The following is a 17,259-nucleotide window of genomic DNA, read 5'->3' on the forward strand; positions in this document are numbered from 1 at the left end:
TCCTCTTCAATTTTTTGGAATAATTAAAGCAGGATAGGTGTAAGCTCTTTTTTTATATGTTTTGTGGAATTCTGCCATGAAAGCATCTGGTCCTGGACCATTGTTTTTAAATTACATATTCAGTTTCATTTCTAATGATTGGTCTGCTCAAATTTTCTGTTTCCTCTTGACTCAGTTTTGGCAGGCTGTGTATTGCTACAAGGGCTTCCAAGGTGGCTCAGTGGTAAAGAATTCACCTGCCAATGCACGAGATGCAGGCTTGATCCCTAGATTGGGAAGGTCCCCTGGAGAAGGAGATGGCATCCCACTGGTATTCTTGTCTGGAAAATCCCATGGACAGAGGAACTTGGAGGGCTGCAGTCCATGGGGTTGTAAAAGAGTTGGATATGACTTAGCAGCTATGCAACAAGACCAACATATTTCTATAAACTTGTCCCTTTGTTCTAGATCATCTAATTTGTTGCCAAATAACTGTTCGTAATATTCTTTTTAAAATGTTTTTATATTTCTATGGTATCAGTTTTTACTTCTCCTCTTTCATTTCTTATTTTATTTATTTCAGTCCTCTCTCTTTTCTTCTTGGTGAGACCTGCCAGAAGTTTCTCAATTTTGTTTATCTTTTCAAACAAGCAATTCTTGGATTTATTGACTTTTTTCTACTTTTAATCTCTATTCTATTTCCTTTCTCATCTTTATTATTTCCTCCCTTCTGCCAACTTTAGGTTTTGTTTGTTTTTCTTTTTCTAATTCCATTAGGTAGTGGGTAATATTGTTTATTTGAAATGTTTCTTCTTGAGAAGGGCCTTAATCACTATAAAATTCCTCATTAGAAGTGCTTTTGCTACATCCCATAGATGTTGCAAGGTTGTATTTTCATTTCCTTGAGTTTTTATTTTTTCTGGTATCTTCTTTGATTTTACCATTGACTTTCTTGGTTTTTTTAGTAGCATGTTTGATCTCCAGCTGTTTGTTTTACTCCTGTTTTACTTTCTGGGGTTGGTTTCTAGTTTCACACCACAGTGGTCATAAAAAATGCTTGAAATAATTTCTATCCTTTTAAATTTGTTGAAGCTTGTTTTGTGATGTTGTATGTGATTTATCCTAGATCATTCCTTTGCACTTGAAAAGGATTTGTATCCTGGTTTTTGTTATATTTTGGGGGGATTGTGTAGTGCCCTGTAGATATCAACTCCAATGGATCTATTTTGTCATTTAGGACCTCTGTTGCCTTATTACTTTTCTGTCTAGATTATCTGTCCATTGATATCAACGAAGTATTAAACTCTCCTACTATTATTGTACTATTGTCCACCTCTCTTTATGTCTGTTAGTGTTTATTATACTTATTTTAAATATTTAAGGTGCACCTATATGCATGTATGTTGGTGAGTGTACTATCTTCTTGTATTGGCTTCTTCATCATTATATAATGCTCTTCTTGTCTTTCTTCATGTCCTTTGTGTTAATGTCTATTTTTTGATATGTGTATTGCTATCCCTGCTTTCCTGTAATTTCCATTTGCTTGAAACATCTTTTTCTATCCCCTCACTTTCAGCAAGTGTGTTTTTGCCCTGAAGTGAATCTCTTCTAGGCAGCATATTCTAAGTTCTTGGTTTTTATCCCATCTATTACACTATATCATTTGATAAGAGGATTTAGTCCATTGACTTTAAATTAATTATTGATAGGTATGTGCTTACAGCCATTTAAATCCTTCTTTTCCAGTTGTTTTTATAGTTTTTCTTTGTTCATCTTGTCTTCTTTTTGTTTTTCTCTTTTTTGGCTTGATAATTTTCTTCTGTAATATGATTGAGTTCCTTTCTTTTTGGTTTTTGTGAATCTAATGCATATCATTGATTTGTTGTTACCATGAAAATCAAGTATGTTGATCTGCAATTGTATCTACTTGCTTTAAAAAGATTGTCATTCAAAATAAAATGCATTCTAAAAGATATGTTTTTCTACTCCCCTCCTCCAGATTTTATCATTTATGTCTTATTTTCATATTTGTCTTTTTATTGTTAATTGTAGTTATAATTTATTTGAAATTTTTTGAATTTTGTTTTATTTTTTAATCTATACTTTGGTTTACTTTAGTAATCTTCATTCTTTTTATTTGTTTGCCTTTCTTATTGTGATTGTTTTTTCCTGTAGATTCTTGTTTATCTTTATTTACAGAAGACTTTTCAATATTTCTTTTATTGTAGGTTTAGTATTGCTGAATTCTTTTAGTTTCTGACTGTCTGAGGAATTTTTTATCTTTTCTTCTATTATAAATGATGATCTTTTTGGGTATCTTAGGTTGCAGGGTTTTCTCTTTCAGGCCTTCTCTTTCTCTTTCAGGCCTTTGACTATATCCGTTCTGGTCTGCAAAGTTTCCATAGAAATATCAACCAATAGCTTCATGGAGCTTCCCTTGTAGATGATTCTTAATTTTCTCTTGCTGCCTTTAGAATTTAGAATTTTCTCTTTATCTTTTTCTTTTGCCATTTTAAATATGATATGTCTCAATGTGAGTCTATTTGGGTTCATCTTTTTGCAACACTGTGCTTCCTGTACCTTTATGTCTGTTTCTTATTTAGGTTTGAGAAGTTTTTAACCATAATTTCTTCAAGTACATTTTTAGTACCCATGTCTCTCTTTTCTTCTTCTGGAACCCCTATTATGCACAGGTTGGCATAATTTTTATTATTCCATAGATATATGTTGCTTTAACATTTTTTATTAGTCTGTCTTCTGTTCTGATTGGGTGACTTCAATCATTGTCTCTCCTGAATCATGTATTCATTCTTCTATGTTATTTTGTGAATATTCATTGCTTCTAGATTGGTTTTTATCTAAGCAGTTGAATTGTCTATTTTTGATTGGTTCAGCTTTGTATTTTCCAGTTCCTTTTTTATAGTGATCTGCATTTGTATCAATAGTTTTTCTTAATTTGGTTAGCATTTTTATTACTTCTTTTTGGTTTTAGTTGACTGGTGAACACTGTTTCATTATTTGTTCTTTCAGGGTATTTCTCATTTTCTTTTTAATTGGGAGCAGTTCCTCTGACTTTATTTTATTTGACTTTCTCTGTCTCTATGAATTTACGAGAAACAGTTACCTACTGTGAACTTGAGGTATTCTTGCTAGAAAAATCCCATAGACATAGGGGTCAGGTGGGCTATGATCCATGGGGTCACAAAGAGCTGAATACGACTGAAGCATAGCACATACGGCACCCTTTGAACTTCAAGGGTTGTTCTTATATGGAAGTATACCTGGGCAAACTGTGTGTGTTTACTGGTTTTGGTATGGACACTGAGCCCAGTGTACTGGCCTTTATCTCCTTAATATGGGGTGTGGTTGGTGTTGGGATATTTAAAGTCTGTGCAAGATGTAAAGTGGGGTTTCCTCTTTGCTCTGTGGCTATTGCTACCCTATCAGGGGCAGAGTCTGCTCCTCAGTTGTTGTATTTGAAGTCCTGAGGGTCAGGTTTGATATGGCTCCATTGCCCTTGAGTGTGAGCTCTGCCCTAAACAGGGTGGTTGTTGAAGCATATGAGGCCCATGAAATCAGAGAGGCTGTATGTGATGCCTATCCATTTCTCTGTTGTGTTCATCTCAGATCTAGTACAAGGCTGTGACTGGGTGTTGGGACATTGTGGCTGTCTGAATTGAGGTGGCCATGCTTTCACCTGGTCTGGACTGCCTCTCGGCACACTTTTCTCAGGACCTCTCTGCCCCATGTCTCATGCTAAGCTGAACTGGAGTGCCCTCACTGGGAGACAAACTACTATGTACTCCTAGGCAATGACAGTGTTCATTGCGATTTCACTTGACTCACACCCCCAGGCTTTCTGGGCTGTCTCTGCAGAGCTATATTAGCTCCTCTCCCAGGGCCTGTCTGCCTGAGATTTAGCACTTATCACTGCAAGCTCCTGTGGTACTGCCCTCTGTGCACATTGACAACATCCCCCATTGCTACATCTGCTGACGAAGACCTCCACAGCTTGGCCTGTTTCACACCCCAAGCACCCTGGTCAGTTTCTGCAGAGCTAGGCTGGGTCTCTGCCCAGAACTTGAACAAGGCTGTGGTGTGGAGTGAGCAGGGTCAGTTGTTTCTCCCTTCAAATTGTAAAGTGCAGTGAGGCAGCAGCCTCCAGTGCAAGGCTATTTCTGCCTTGATTGTCAGCAAGCCAACATGTATACACTCTTAGGGAGCTAGGCATCTCTAGCCCATTTATCTGTCTTAGCAGTTTTCCCAGCTGGTAAGGGGGCCCATTTCCTCCACAGGACTGATATGCCTAGACTCTTTACTCCTCAGGGAAAGGGTCTGGCTGTGTTGATTTTCTCCTTATAGATTGCTCCCAGGGGCAAATACCCTGACTTAATGCCTTTTTTCCATCCTACCTGGTTATGTGGAGATCTTTCTTGCAGCTTTAGTTGCAAGCCTTTGTTGACTAGCTAGTTTTTATGAGAATTGTTTCACATGTACGTATATTTTTGATGTGTTTGTGGGGAAATGTGAGTGCCACATCCTCCTACCCTGCCTTCTCAATATCCCAATTGAATTTTCTTGTTGTTGTTCAGTTGCTAAGTTGTGTCTGACTCTGCAGCCCCACAGACTGTCGCACACCAACCTCCTCTGTCCCGCACTATTTCCTGGAGTTTGCTCAAATTCATGTCCATTGACCTGGTGATGCTGTCTAACCATCCCATCCTCTGCTTCCCCCTTCTTTTGCCTTCAGTCTTTCCCACCATCAGGGTCTTTTCCAATGAGTCGGCACTTCACATCAAGTAGCCAAAATATTGGAGCTTCAAACATTTGAATTTACTACATTTTAAATCATAAAAAGTATAATGCTAATAATAAAGCTTGACTGATTCACTATACATTTTTGTTTTCTTACTTCCTCAGACTTATGGGGGCTTGAGTCTGCTGTTATATCTATGTGAACAAATGTACAAACACCACAAAACTGTTCTCATAATCTTTCTCTATATAATTACTTTTAAGAGTTGCATTTACTATGTATTCCTTACGATTTTGCTGTGTGGGAAAAAACCATGGAGATTTCTCAAAAAGTGAAAAATAAAACTACCGTACATGATCCAACAAGCTCATTTCTGGGTATTTATTAAAAAGAATTGAAATCAGGATCTCAGAGGGAACACCTGTATTCCCATGCTCCCTGCAGCATTATTCACAATAGGCAAGATATGAAAACAACCTAAGTGTCCACCTACAAATGAATAAAGAAAAAATAAATGTATATACATTGGAATATAATTCAACTTTAAAACAGAAGTAAATCCTATCTTTTGTGACAGCATGAATGGATGGGACCTAGAGGACATTATACTAAGTAATATAAAACAGACACAGAACAACAAACACTGTATGATCTCACTTGTATCATGGAATCTAAAATGGTCAAATTCTTAACAGCAGAGAGTAGAATTGTGGTTACCAGAGCTGATGAATGGAGGAGGGGAGAAGAGGGAGCTGACGTTCAGTTTATCCAAAATTTCAGTTTATGCAAGATAAATAAATTTTGGAGATCAACTATACAGCATAGTGCCTACATATAACCATATTGCATACTTAATATTTACTAAGAGGATGGCTCTCAGATTATGCATTTTTACCACAAAAATAAAAAATAATAAAAGGGATGGGAGGAAATTATGGGAAGTGATGGGTATGTCTATGACTTTGGTGGTGATAGTTTCATACGTGTATATTCCAGGAATATTCCACATTCCTGATTTATCACCAGCCATGGAAAATATGATAAGCATTGCAGCGAAGAATAAGCTACATATTTCCCCAATGTGTAACAAAAATATTAATGTGAAAATCACCTTCCGAGTACTAGCTCCTTCTACTTCTTCTCCTAGGTTTAAAGATCTACTTACTGAAATGACAGACAGACAGGAAGAGCTGGGTATTGCTAGTTTTGGTATCTCCATCACTACCATGGAAGAGGTTTTCATTAAGTAAGTAATGATGCATGGGAGCAAGAGAGCAGAAAAAAAATTTTTCTTTAAAATCAGATTTCATTTTGAAAGCAAGACCCATCATGTGTGGAGCTAAAATAATTGAAGTAGTAATGGATTGTTAGCTATGGTTATCTTCTATGAATCACTAACATATCAGTTTGCGTACCTTGCTCGCCTTATGTGCTAAGGCTGCTGTGACTCATGGAACTAGAGTGAGAATATCAGTTCAGAGAGTTAGGAGGCAGGATACGCAATGCAAAAAATGAGACTATGAAACTGCACAAAAAACTAAATCCAGGTGCTGAATACCCAGAGCAGAGGAATATTTCATAAGAAGATTATTTGAAACTTTGGGATTACAATTGAATATCTGTGTATTTTGTGGGTAGAATTGTTAGAACTGGCCTAGAGCAAAGAGAGAAGACAGAAGAAGCAAGAACTGCAATCTCATAGCTTCCTGAATGAAAACCACAATCACAGAAAACTAACGAAAATGACCACATGGATTTTTGATCATAGGGGACTGAAATGTAAAAGCAGAAATTCAAGAAGTACCTGGAGTAACAAGCAAGTTTGGCCTTGGAGTACAAAATGAAGTAGGGCAAAGGCTAACAGAATTTTGCCAAAAGAACACACTGGTCACAGCAAACCCTCTCTTCCAACAACACAAGAGATGACTCCACAAATAGATATCACCAGGTGGTTAATATTGAAATCAGATGGATTATCTACTTTGCAGCAGAAGATGGAGAAATTATATACAGTCAGCAAAACTAAGACTGGGAGCTGACTCTGGCTCATATCATTATTGCAAAATTCAAGCTTAAATTGAAGAAAGTATGGAAAAACAAAGACTGTTCAGGTATGACTTAAATCACTTATGATTACAGTGAAGGTGACAAATAGATTCAAGGGATTAGATCTGGTAGGCAGAGTACCTGAAGAACAATGGACGGAGGTTTGTGACATTGTACAGCAGGAGATGACCAAAACCATCCCAAAGAAAAAGAAATGCAAGAAGGCAAAGTGGTTTTCTGAGGAAGGCTTATAAATAGCTGAGAAAAGAATAGAAATGAAAGACAAAGGATAAAGGGAAAGACACCTAATTGAATGCAGTATTCCAAAGAATTGCAAGCAGAGATAAGAAAGCCTTCTTAAGTGAACATTGCAAAGATAGAGAGGAAAACAATAGAATGGAAAAGACTAGAGTTCTCTTCAGGAAATTAGAGATACCAAGGGAAAAATTTCATGCAAAAATGGTCACAATAAAAGACAGAAACTAACAGAAGCAGAACAGATTAAGAAGAGGTGGCAAGAATACACAGTAAATATACAAATAAGGTCTTAATGACTTGAATAACCATTTTGGTGTGGTCACTCACCTAGAGTCAGACATCCTGGAGTGTGAAGTAAAGTCGATCTTAGGAAGCATTAGCTTGAACAAAGCTAGTGGAACTGATGGAAAATCCTAAAAGATGGTGCTGTTATAGTGCTGCACTCAATATGCCAGCAAATCTGGAAAACTCAGCAGTAGCCACAGGACTGGAAAAGGTCAGTTTTCATTCCAGTCCCAAAGAAAGGCAAGGCCAAAGGATTTTCAAACTACAGCACAATTACACTCATCTCACATGCTAGCAAAGTAATGCTCAAAATCCTCCAAGCCAGACTTCAACAGTATGTGAACCGTGAACTTCCAGATGTTCAAGCTGGATTTACAAAAGGCAGAGGAAACAGAGATCAAATTGCCAACATCCATTGGATCCTAGAAAAAGCAGGCGAGTTCCAGAGAAACATCTACTTCTGCTTTATTGACTATGCCAAAACCTTTGACTGTGTGGATCACAACAAACTATGGAAAATTCTTAAAGAGGTGGGAATACCAGACCACCTTACCTGTCTCCTGAAAAATCTGTATGCAGCTCAAGAAGCAACAGTTAGAACAAGACATGAAAAAGCAGGCTGGTTCCAAATTGGGAAAGGAGTACATCAAGGCTGTATATTGTCACTCTGTTTGTATAACTTAAATGCAGAGTACATGATGCAAAATGCTGGGCTGGATGAAGCACAAGCTGGAATCAAGATTGCTGGGAGAAATATCAGTAACCACCCTCACGGCAGAAAGTGAAGAACTAAAGAGCCTCTTTAGTTTAATTTTTCTGAAATAAGCTTAGAAACATTATGAAAATAAAACTGTTGTATATTATCAATATCAGTTTTTACAGATTTAACAACTTTTAGCCAGTGATTTTTTTTTTTTAATTTTGACTCAATTTTTGAAATTTTTATGATGAACTATGTATTTAGAAACCACCATTCTGGTTAAAATAATTTTCTTTTTCTGTGTGTGTAGGGTCAGTCAATTGCATAATCCGACTTTGCAGGCCCTACCAAATGAAGATGAAAGTGAAGACACAAATCAGAATATGAATGTCCCTAGAAATTTTGAGAGACCATATTCTTCCTCCAACTTGAGTAAACGCTCTAATATTACATTTAATACTGGGGTGAGCAACTTCACTAAGAATATAATATTTGTATATATTTGTATGGGATAAAAGTTATAATATTTCATTTTAATATTGAATTAAAAGTAGAGTTTGAGTTCTTAGCCAAAGAAATCCAGGTAAGGAGTAGTATGTAAAACAATTCACTTAGTTTTTAAATTCAAAAGTAAAATATGATAGTAGAAATTAGATTTTTACTCTTCCCATTATTATTCCTCAGAGTCACTTATCACAGTTTTGAATTGTTAGTCCATTCAGAGTTGAGAAAGTTTCTTATAAAAGTTAACACTATTCGTGTACATAAAACTATTTAAATGTATGAATTGAAATGAATTGATACTTCCTAGTGAACTATTTACTCCCAATTCAGTATCTTTCTTCATTACCATGGGAAATTCCACTGGACTGACAAGCATTTCTTTCCTTGTTCTCTTAACTAAATACTCCCTATAGTCTTCCCCCAAAACATTAGGGATTCTGATGTGGAAGATATATTTCTCAGAGTTGCCCATGAGCATACTTCCATTGAGGGGACTGATGAGTCAGTTGTGAAGCAGAGTTGATATTGTACAACTAACGTGTGGAATTTTGAACCAGAGAGAAGTGGAATTCCTGCTCTATTCAATAGTTATTTGACTTTAAACAAATTATTTGACATATCTGTGCTTTAATTTAATTCTCTGTGAGACATTTTAATGAGTTAACACCAAGTAAAATATGGCCTTTGGAATGTTTGCCATGAATTGGATACTTTAAAATGTAATTTTCCTCTTCTCCTTGCTTGCACATTTCTGCTATATCACTCTTCTTTATTTCCCCCTTCTTATAAAGATGCAGACAATGAAAGATTTGCAGAATAGTCTAGAAAAATTGATTCTTGCATTAATATATGCTGTCATCCTAGAAATATATCTAAATATATCTAAAAGTCAGAAAACAATGTGAGAAAGAATCCTTCTAAACTACCTTATTTCCAATCAGTGACAACATCTAAATGCTAATTGTTTCATTCAGAAAATACTGATTGATGGGGCTTCCCTGGTGGTCAGAGGCTAAGAATTTGGAAATATTATGATTTAATATTGGCTAAGAAAGATAGATGTGATGTTGCCCTGGTCAGAGACACTATGAATGTGTTAGTGATCCTTTTGAGGTTTTCAGTGTAATTAGATGGAAGCCTTAATCCTTGCAATCAACACATTATATAAATAAGAAGTCTTGTTTGTCACCTAGTCTGTGAACTATGGGTATGTTCTGTTCAAGGGTATATTTATAAAATTGCATACATCCTCTATCATAAGATTAAAATATTAATGAAGTTCATTAAATGTTGTGACCATTGTGATGCTGTAATGCCATCTTCTGTCTTGTCAGTGGACTCTTTACAGTCAGCAGTTCTTTGCCATGTTCATAAAAAGAGCAATGTTCACTTGGCGCAACTGGAATTTGATCTTGCTGCAGATACTAGCATTCGTGGGTATTTTTTATTTTTTGATGAGCGATGTGGAGATTTCAATAAGTGGAGAAAAACTTGACAGAGAAATGGATTTGGAACAATATGGTCAAACAATTGTGCCCTTCTCAGTTTCTGGAAATTCTGAGTTTACCATGAATTTCACAAAAAATCTTGAGATCTTGCTAAAGGCTAAGAAACAGAAACTTCATAAAGTAAACGGTAAGCCTCTTTCAAAAAAAAAAAAAAATGACTGCTAGTAGATAAAGACCTGTTTGTGTTCTTTCAAAAAAGGTCTTAACTGGAATATTTAGTTACTTGCTATTTTTTTTTTCTTGATAGTCTCATAAAGACAACTAAACTAGATGCAAGAACAATCAGTTGAAATTACTGGCTACAATATTGTAAAGTAATGAGCCTCCAACTAATAAAAATAAGTGAAAAAAAATAATAAAATTTAAAAAATTTAAAAAGATTACAATCAAACAGAAAAAAAAAAAAAAAGAAATTACTGGCTACAAAAGTTAATTATTAATGGAGGTGCTGGAGTATGGGTCATCTACCAGCCATTTCCTACATCTTTTAAGTGAAAGTGAGTGAGAGTCACTCAGTCGTGTCCAACTTTTTGTGACCCTATGGACTGTACAGTTCATGGAATTCTCTAGGCCAGAATACTGTAGTGGATAGCCTTTCCCTTCTCCACGGGATCTTCCCAACTCAGGGATCAAACCCAGGTCTCCTGCATTGCAGGCAGATTCTTTACCAACTGAGCTATCAAAGAAGCCCTCACCTTCTAAGGAATGGACTCAAGTACCAGAATATTTTCTTTTGTGAAATGTAGCACAGAATTTCACATAAAACCAGTCTTACAGTGTGGTATGATGGTCCTAAATCCTGAAAGACTCCTCATAACATATGTTTCTAGATTGGCCATATCTAAAAATGGGTAAACAGGTATGGCTGGAAGCTTTATGGGCAGGCTGCTCAGAACTTATTTACTTGTAAAGTAGTAATAGTAACTGATTATATGTACTGAACACGTACTTTTGGCAAGAACTTTTCTAAGTATTTGCATTGTCTATTTCTATAACAATAACATTTGCTAAAGTTTGGGACACTAAGGTTTGGAGATGTTAAGTGAGCCACCCCAATTCATGCACCTAGTATGTATTAGAGGAGGGATTAGATTTTAAGAGATTGCAGTATTAACTCACACTACGCTAGATCATCCCAGTAAGAGGCAAGTCTGTCCTTGTACAAGACTGACCATTTCCTTCTAGGTACTTCATTTGTATTTCCTTCAGCTGCTATCTGGTTAACTGTGTTACTTCATATTAACATATAACCTATGCAGTTTAGCAAGTTTATCTTTTAGGTTCTATTGTGAGAGGTGAAAGTGCATTCAGAGATGTTGGTGAAGTCTACCATTATCTTGATTGTATGTTGATAAACATCATAGGTTTGGTGTCATAAAGCCTGTCAGTAAATCATACATTTTTTCTCCTCCATTACTGGATGACTAAGTGAACATTTATTAATCAAAAATGACACAGTTGTTTAGAAGAGAAGAGGAAAGAGAGAGAGAAAATGAATTTACCTGATTCAAAATGTCGTTCTTTTTCACTACATTATATTGTTGATACAAAAATTAAAAGACTATATTTCAGAGATATGTTAATAATAAGACAATCAAATTAAATCTTCCTTCTTGTTAGTTCTTTTAGCATCTTGCTGTGCTGTGCTTAGTCGCTCAGTCATGTCCGACTCTTTGTGACCCCATGGACTGGACTGAGCCCACCATGCTCCTCTGTCCATGGGGATTCTCCAGGCAAGAATACTGAAGTGGATTGCCATGCCCTTCTCCAGGGGATCTTCCCAACCCAGGGATTGAACCCAGGTCTCCTATACTGCAGGCAGATTCTTTACTGCCTGAGTCACTGGAGAAGCCCTAGCATCTTGCTGTTGTCTTAATTAAAAATTATTCGAGCAGCTCTTTGAGAAAGTTGGTAGGCTAAGAAGCCTCAAATTGTTCTATAGAAATAGCTAGTTTAAAAAAAAAAAAAACACAGATTAGCTAAAATAGCTTCATATAGAAACTGGTAAAGCGTCTGCAACAATCAAGTGAATGCCCAGTCAAAAAAGCCACATGCAAACTGTAAGGGTATCTGTGGTGTTTTCGCTTATCTTTACACCATCACCCTCTCTGGGACAGTACACTGAGTTGGTAGAAAGCTATGCATTTACTGGTTGCTCCTTTGGGATGAAAAGAGTAGAATTTTTTCAACATTCAGGCCAATTTGAGAACTGTGCAAAGAACTGAATTTGTTTTACTTGACTCAGAGCTCAAGTGAGAACAGTGCCATAGTTTGGATATTATATTAAAGTTGCTGAAAGTACTGACAGATGCCAAGGTATGAAAACTACAAGGGGGACTGCAGACATGCGGGCACCAGGGACAAGATATTATGGGTATCACGACACAGTAGAACATCTAAGGTCCCAAAAGAGAACAAAGGTAAAATTCATAGGGATATTAATACATTTAAAAGCAGCCATATATAGTGAAGAGATGAAGGAAAAACATATACATAGGCCCAGGGTATATATATGCCCAGAAATGTCCTGAGAAAAATGGAACCTTTATGCCAGACAGATTAGTAAATTCTCTCTATGCTGAGATACAATCTGCAAAGACTAGGATAGCAACTTTTTTCAAATCCCAAATGTCAAAAAAAAAAAAAATCACATGCTATACAAATAAACAGGAACACACTCCATTCAACCAACTCTAAAGAAACACAAGCTTTGGATTTATGGGACAAAGACTTTAACTCTTAAATATGTTTACTAAGTTAAAGGAAACATGAGCAAAATACTGAAGTAAGTCAAGAAAAGCATATATGGTAAGAATATCAGCAAAGACAGAAAATTTTAAAAGAATCAAACAAAAATTCTGAAGCTAAAAAATACAAAACTGAATTGAAAACTGCACCATAGGAATTCATCAGCAGACTTGACCAGGAAGAAGAAAAGTCAGCAAATGTGAAGACATACTATTTGAAGCTATTGAGTTTGAGGAACAGAAAAAAGGGGCGGGGGGAGGGAGAAAACTGAACAGAATCTAATGGAATTATGATACAATATAAAACAGACCAAGCTACACATTCTGGAAATCCTAGAAGGCAACAAAGAAAGGGACATAGAACTTACTTGAAAAAGCAAAGCTGAAAATTTTCCAAATTTGAGGAAAGACTTGGATATGCTAATACAAGAAGCTCAATAGACTCCATGTAGGACAACCAGAGAGAGATCCACAGTGAGACACATTATAATCAAACTGTTGATAGACAAAGAATTTTGAAAGCAACAAGAGAGAAACAACCATGTACAAGAGATCCTTAATGAGATTATCAGAAATTTTCTGCTAAAACCTTGAGGGTCAGAAGGCAGTGGGATAATATATTTAATGAAAGCTTTAAAATTGGTCAACCAAGAAGTCTATATTTAGCAAAACTGCACTTCAAAAATTGAGATATTCAGAGATAAAAACTGAGAGAGTTCATTATGAAATCTACCCTAAAAGAAAATTTAAAGATTCTTCTTCAAAGTGATATGAAAGGACACTGGACAGTAACTCAAAGCCATATGAAAATAAAAATTCTAGAGTAAAGCTAAATACATGGATAAAAGTAAAAACCAATATTATTACAATTTTGGTTTATAATCCTACTTTTTTATAGGATTTGAAAGACAAAAGAATAAAAAGTAACTGTAAATCGCTAAAATCTGGTGTTAAAAGTAAAGTTCAATGCTGCAAAAAATAATATTGCATAGGAACCTGGAATGTTAGGTCCATGAATCAAGTTAAACTGGATGTTGTCAAGCAGGAGATGGCAAAAGTGAACATCCACATCTTAGGAATCAGTCAACTAAAATGGACATGAATGGGTAAATTTGATTCAGTTGACTGTTATATCTACTATTGTGGCAAGAATCCCTAAGAAATGGAGGAGCCCTCATAGCCAACAAAAGAGTCCAAAATGCAGTACTTTGGTGCAGTCTCAAAGACATCAGAATGATCTTGGTTTCGTTTCCAAGACAAACCATTCAATATCACAGTAATCCAAATATATGCCCCAACAACTAATGTCGAAGAAGCTGAAGTCGAATGATGCTATGAAGAACTAAAAGACCTTCTAGAATTAACACAAAAAAGGATTCCTTTCATCATAGGGGATTGGGATGCAAAACGAACAAGTTAAGAGATAACTGGACTAACAGGTAAGTTTGGCCTTGGAATACAAAATGAGGTAGAGCAAAGTCTGACAGAGTTTTGTGAAGGGAACTGCACTGGTCATAGCAAGCACTCTCTTTCAACAAAACAAGAGACAACTCTACATATGGACATCATCAGATGGTCAATACTGAAATTAGATTGATTATATTCTTTGCCCTGAAGATGGAGAAGCTCTATGCAGTCAGCGAAAACAAGACCTGGAGCTGACTGTGGCTCAGATCATCAGCTACTTATTGAAAATTCAGACTTAAATTGAAGAAAGTAGGGAAAACCACTAATCTGTTCATGTATGACCTAAATCAGATCCCTATGGTTATACAGTGAAGGTGATGAATACATTCAACAAATTAGAAATGGTAGACAGAGTACCTTAAGAACTATGGGTGAAGGTTTGCAACACTATACAGAAGCTGGTGACACCACCAAGGTAAAGAAATTCAGCAAGGCACAATGGTTGTCTGAGGAGGCTTTACAAATAGCTGAGAAAAGAAGAGAAGCAAAGCAAAGGAGAAAAGGAAAGATATGCCCAACTGAATGCAGAGTTCCAGAGGATAGCAAGAAGAGATAAGAAAGCCTTCTTAAAAAAAAAAAAAAAAAGAAAGCCTTCTTAAGTGAACAAGGCAAAGAAATAGAGGAAAACAATAGAATGGGAAGGACTAGAGATCTCTTTAAGTAAATTGGAGATATCAATGGAGCATTTCATGCAAAGATGAACACAATAAAAGACAGAAATGGCAAGGACCTAAGAGAAGCAGAAGAAATTAAGAAGAAGTGAGAAGAATACACAGAAGAACTATATATATTAAAAAAAAAAAAAGGTCTTAATAAATTGGATAACCATGATGGCTCACTAACCTAGAGCCAGACATCCTGGAGTGTGAAGTCAAGTGGACCTTAGGAAGCATCACTATGAACAAAGTTAGTGGAGGTGATGGAATTCTAGCTGAGCTATTTAAAATCCTAAAAGATGATGGTGTTAAAGTGTTGCACTCAATATGTCAGAAAATTTGGAAAACTCAGCAACGGCCAAAGGACTGGAAAAGGTCAGTTTTCATTCCAATCCTGAAGGCAATGCCAAAGAATATTCAAACTATGATACAATTGTGCTCATTTCACATTCTATAAGCTAATGCTCAAAATCCTTCAAGCTGGGCTTCAACAGTACGTGGACCAGGAAATCCAGATGTACAAGCTGGATTTAGAAAAGGCAAAGGAATCAAAGATCAAATTGCCAACATCCATTGGATCATAGGAAAAGCAAGGTAATTCCAAAAAACATCTACTTCTGCTTCATTGACTACACTAAGCCTTTGACTGTGTGGATCACAATAAAATGTGAAAAATTCTTAAAAAGATAGGAATACCATACCACTTACCTGTCTCTTGAGAAACCTGTATGCAGGAAAGAAGCAACAGTTAGAACCAGACATGAAACAATACAGTGATTCAAATTTAGAAAAGGTATACATCAAAGCTGTATATTGTCACCCTGCTTATTTAACTTACATGCAGAGTACATTGTGCAAAATGCTAAACTTGATTCCACAAGCTGGATTCAAGATTACTGGGAGAAATATCAACAACCTCAGACATGCATATGATACCACTCTAATTGCAGAAAGTTAAGAGGAACTAAGGGTGAAAGAGGAGAGTGAAAAAACTGGTTTAAAATTAAGCATTCAACTAAGATCGTGGCATCCTGCCCCATCACAATATGGCAAATAGAGGGAGAAAAAGTGGAAGCAGTGGCGGGTTTTAATTTCTTGGGCAAGGACACATATATGTTGTAAGTGAGAGGATAAGAAAAGATACTCCATGAAAATAGTAAGCAAAAGAGAGCAGAATGAACTATACCAATATCAGGCAAAGCAGACTCTAAATGAAAAAGTGTTATAAGACTAAGTCACAAAGAGGATGTAATCTAAAAAGGTATCTATAGCAATTATAAACATAGCACCAAATATCCTAAATATGTGAGGCAAACATTGACACAATGGAGAAATAAACACTATACAATAATAATCAGAAACTTCAGTATCATATTTTTAAACAGTAAATAGAACATAAGACAGAAGATCCACAAGGACAGAGAGACCATGAACAATGCCATAAATCAACTAGACTTAACATACATAAAAGGACACTTCCCTCAACAAACAGCAGAACACACATTTTTCTTGCATGCACAAGAGAGATTCTTTAGGATAGACCATATGCTAGGCCACAGAGTAAATCTTAATAAACTTAAAAAATGGAAATCCTACAAAGTGTACTTTCTGATCATAACTGAATGAAGCTAGATAAGAATAGTGGGAAGAAAACTGGAAAATAACAAATGTGGAAATGCAAAAAAACAACTATCATTAGGTCAAATAAGAAATAACAAGATAAATTAGAAAATATTAATACTTTGAGGCAAATGAAAATGAAAATATATCATATTAAGGAATGTGACAAAAGCAGTGTGTGATGTTTATATTAAAAGAAGAAAACTGACAACCTAGAAGGGTGGGATGGAGCTGGGGGTAGGAGGGAGGCTCGCGAGGGAGGGGACATATGTATACATTTTGCTGATTTGCATTGTACATTGTACATGCTGCATTATATAGCAGAAACCAACAGAACATTGTCAAGTAATTATCTTTGAATTAAAAGTAAATTAAAAAAAAAAAACACTACCAAAGCAACCACCTAACTTTACAACTTAAGAAACTAGAAAACAAAGAATAACTAAACCCAAGGCTAACAGGAAAAAGGAATAATAAAAACTAGGGCAGATATGAACAAAATAAAGAATAGAAACACAATAGAGAAAATGAACAAATTGAGTTGTTTCTTTGAAAAGATCAATGTATTTGAGAAAAATTTACAAAGTGACAAGGAGGAAAGAGAAGACTCAAATTACTAAACCAGAAATGAAAGAGGGAATACTATTGCTGATTTTACATAGGAGAACCTAGATGAAATCGACAAAGTCCAAGAAATGCACAAAACTGAATCATGAAGAAATATAAAATCAAA

The 17,259-nt window shown here is 35.9% G+C and overlaps 1 protein-coding gene across 1 annotated transcript in view; it reads left to right on the forward strand.

The window, feature by feature from the left end:
• Window positions 1-17,259, forward strand: part of LOC122433542 (phospholipid-transporting ATPase ABCA3-like) — a 273,275-nt gene that overhangs the window by 139,876 nt on the left and 116,140 nt on the right. Inside the window, exons 17-19 of the mRNA XM_043456580.1 lie at window positions 5,883-5,981; window positions 8,335-8,488; window positions 9,863-10,163. Of these exons, the coding sequence (XP_043312515.1) occupies window positions 5,883-5,981; window positions 8,335-8,488; window positions 9,863-10,163 (554 nt within the window). The remainder of the gene's footprint in view (window positions 1-5,882; window positions 5,982-8,334; window positions 8,489-9,862; window positions 10,164-17,259) is intronic.

The sequence above is a fragment of the Cervus canadensis genome, chromosome 32, assembly GCF_019320065.1.
Source record: "Cervus canadensis isolate Bull #8, Minnesota chromosome 32, ASM1932006v1, whole genome shotgun sequence".
NCBI lineage: Eukaryota > Metazoa > Chordata > Mammalia > Artiodactyla > Cervidae > Cervus > Cervus canadensis.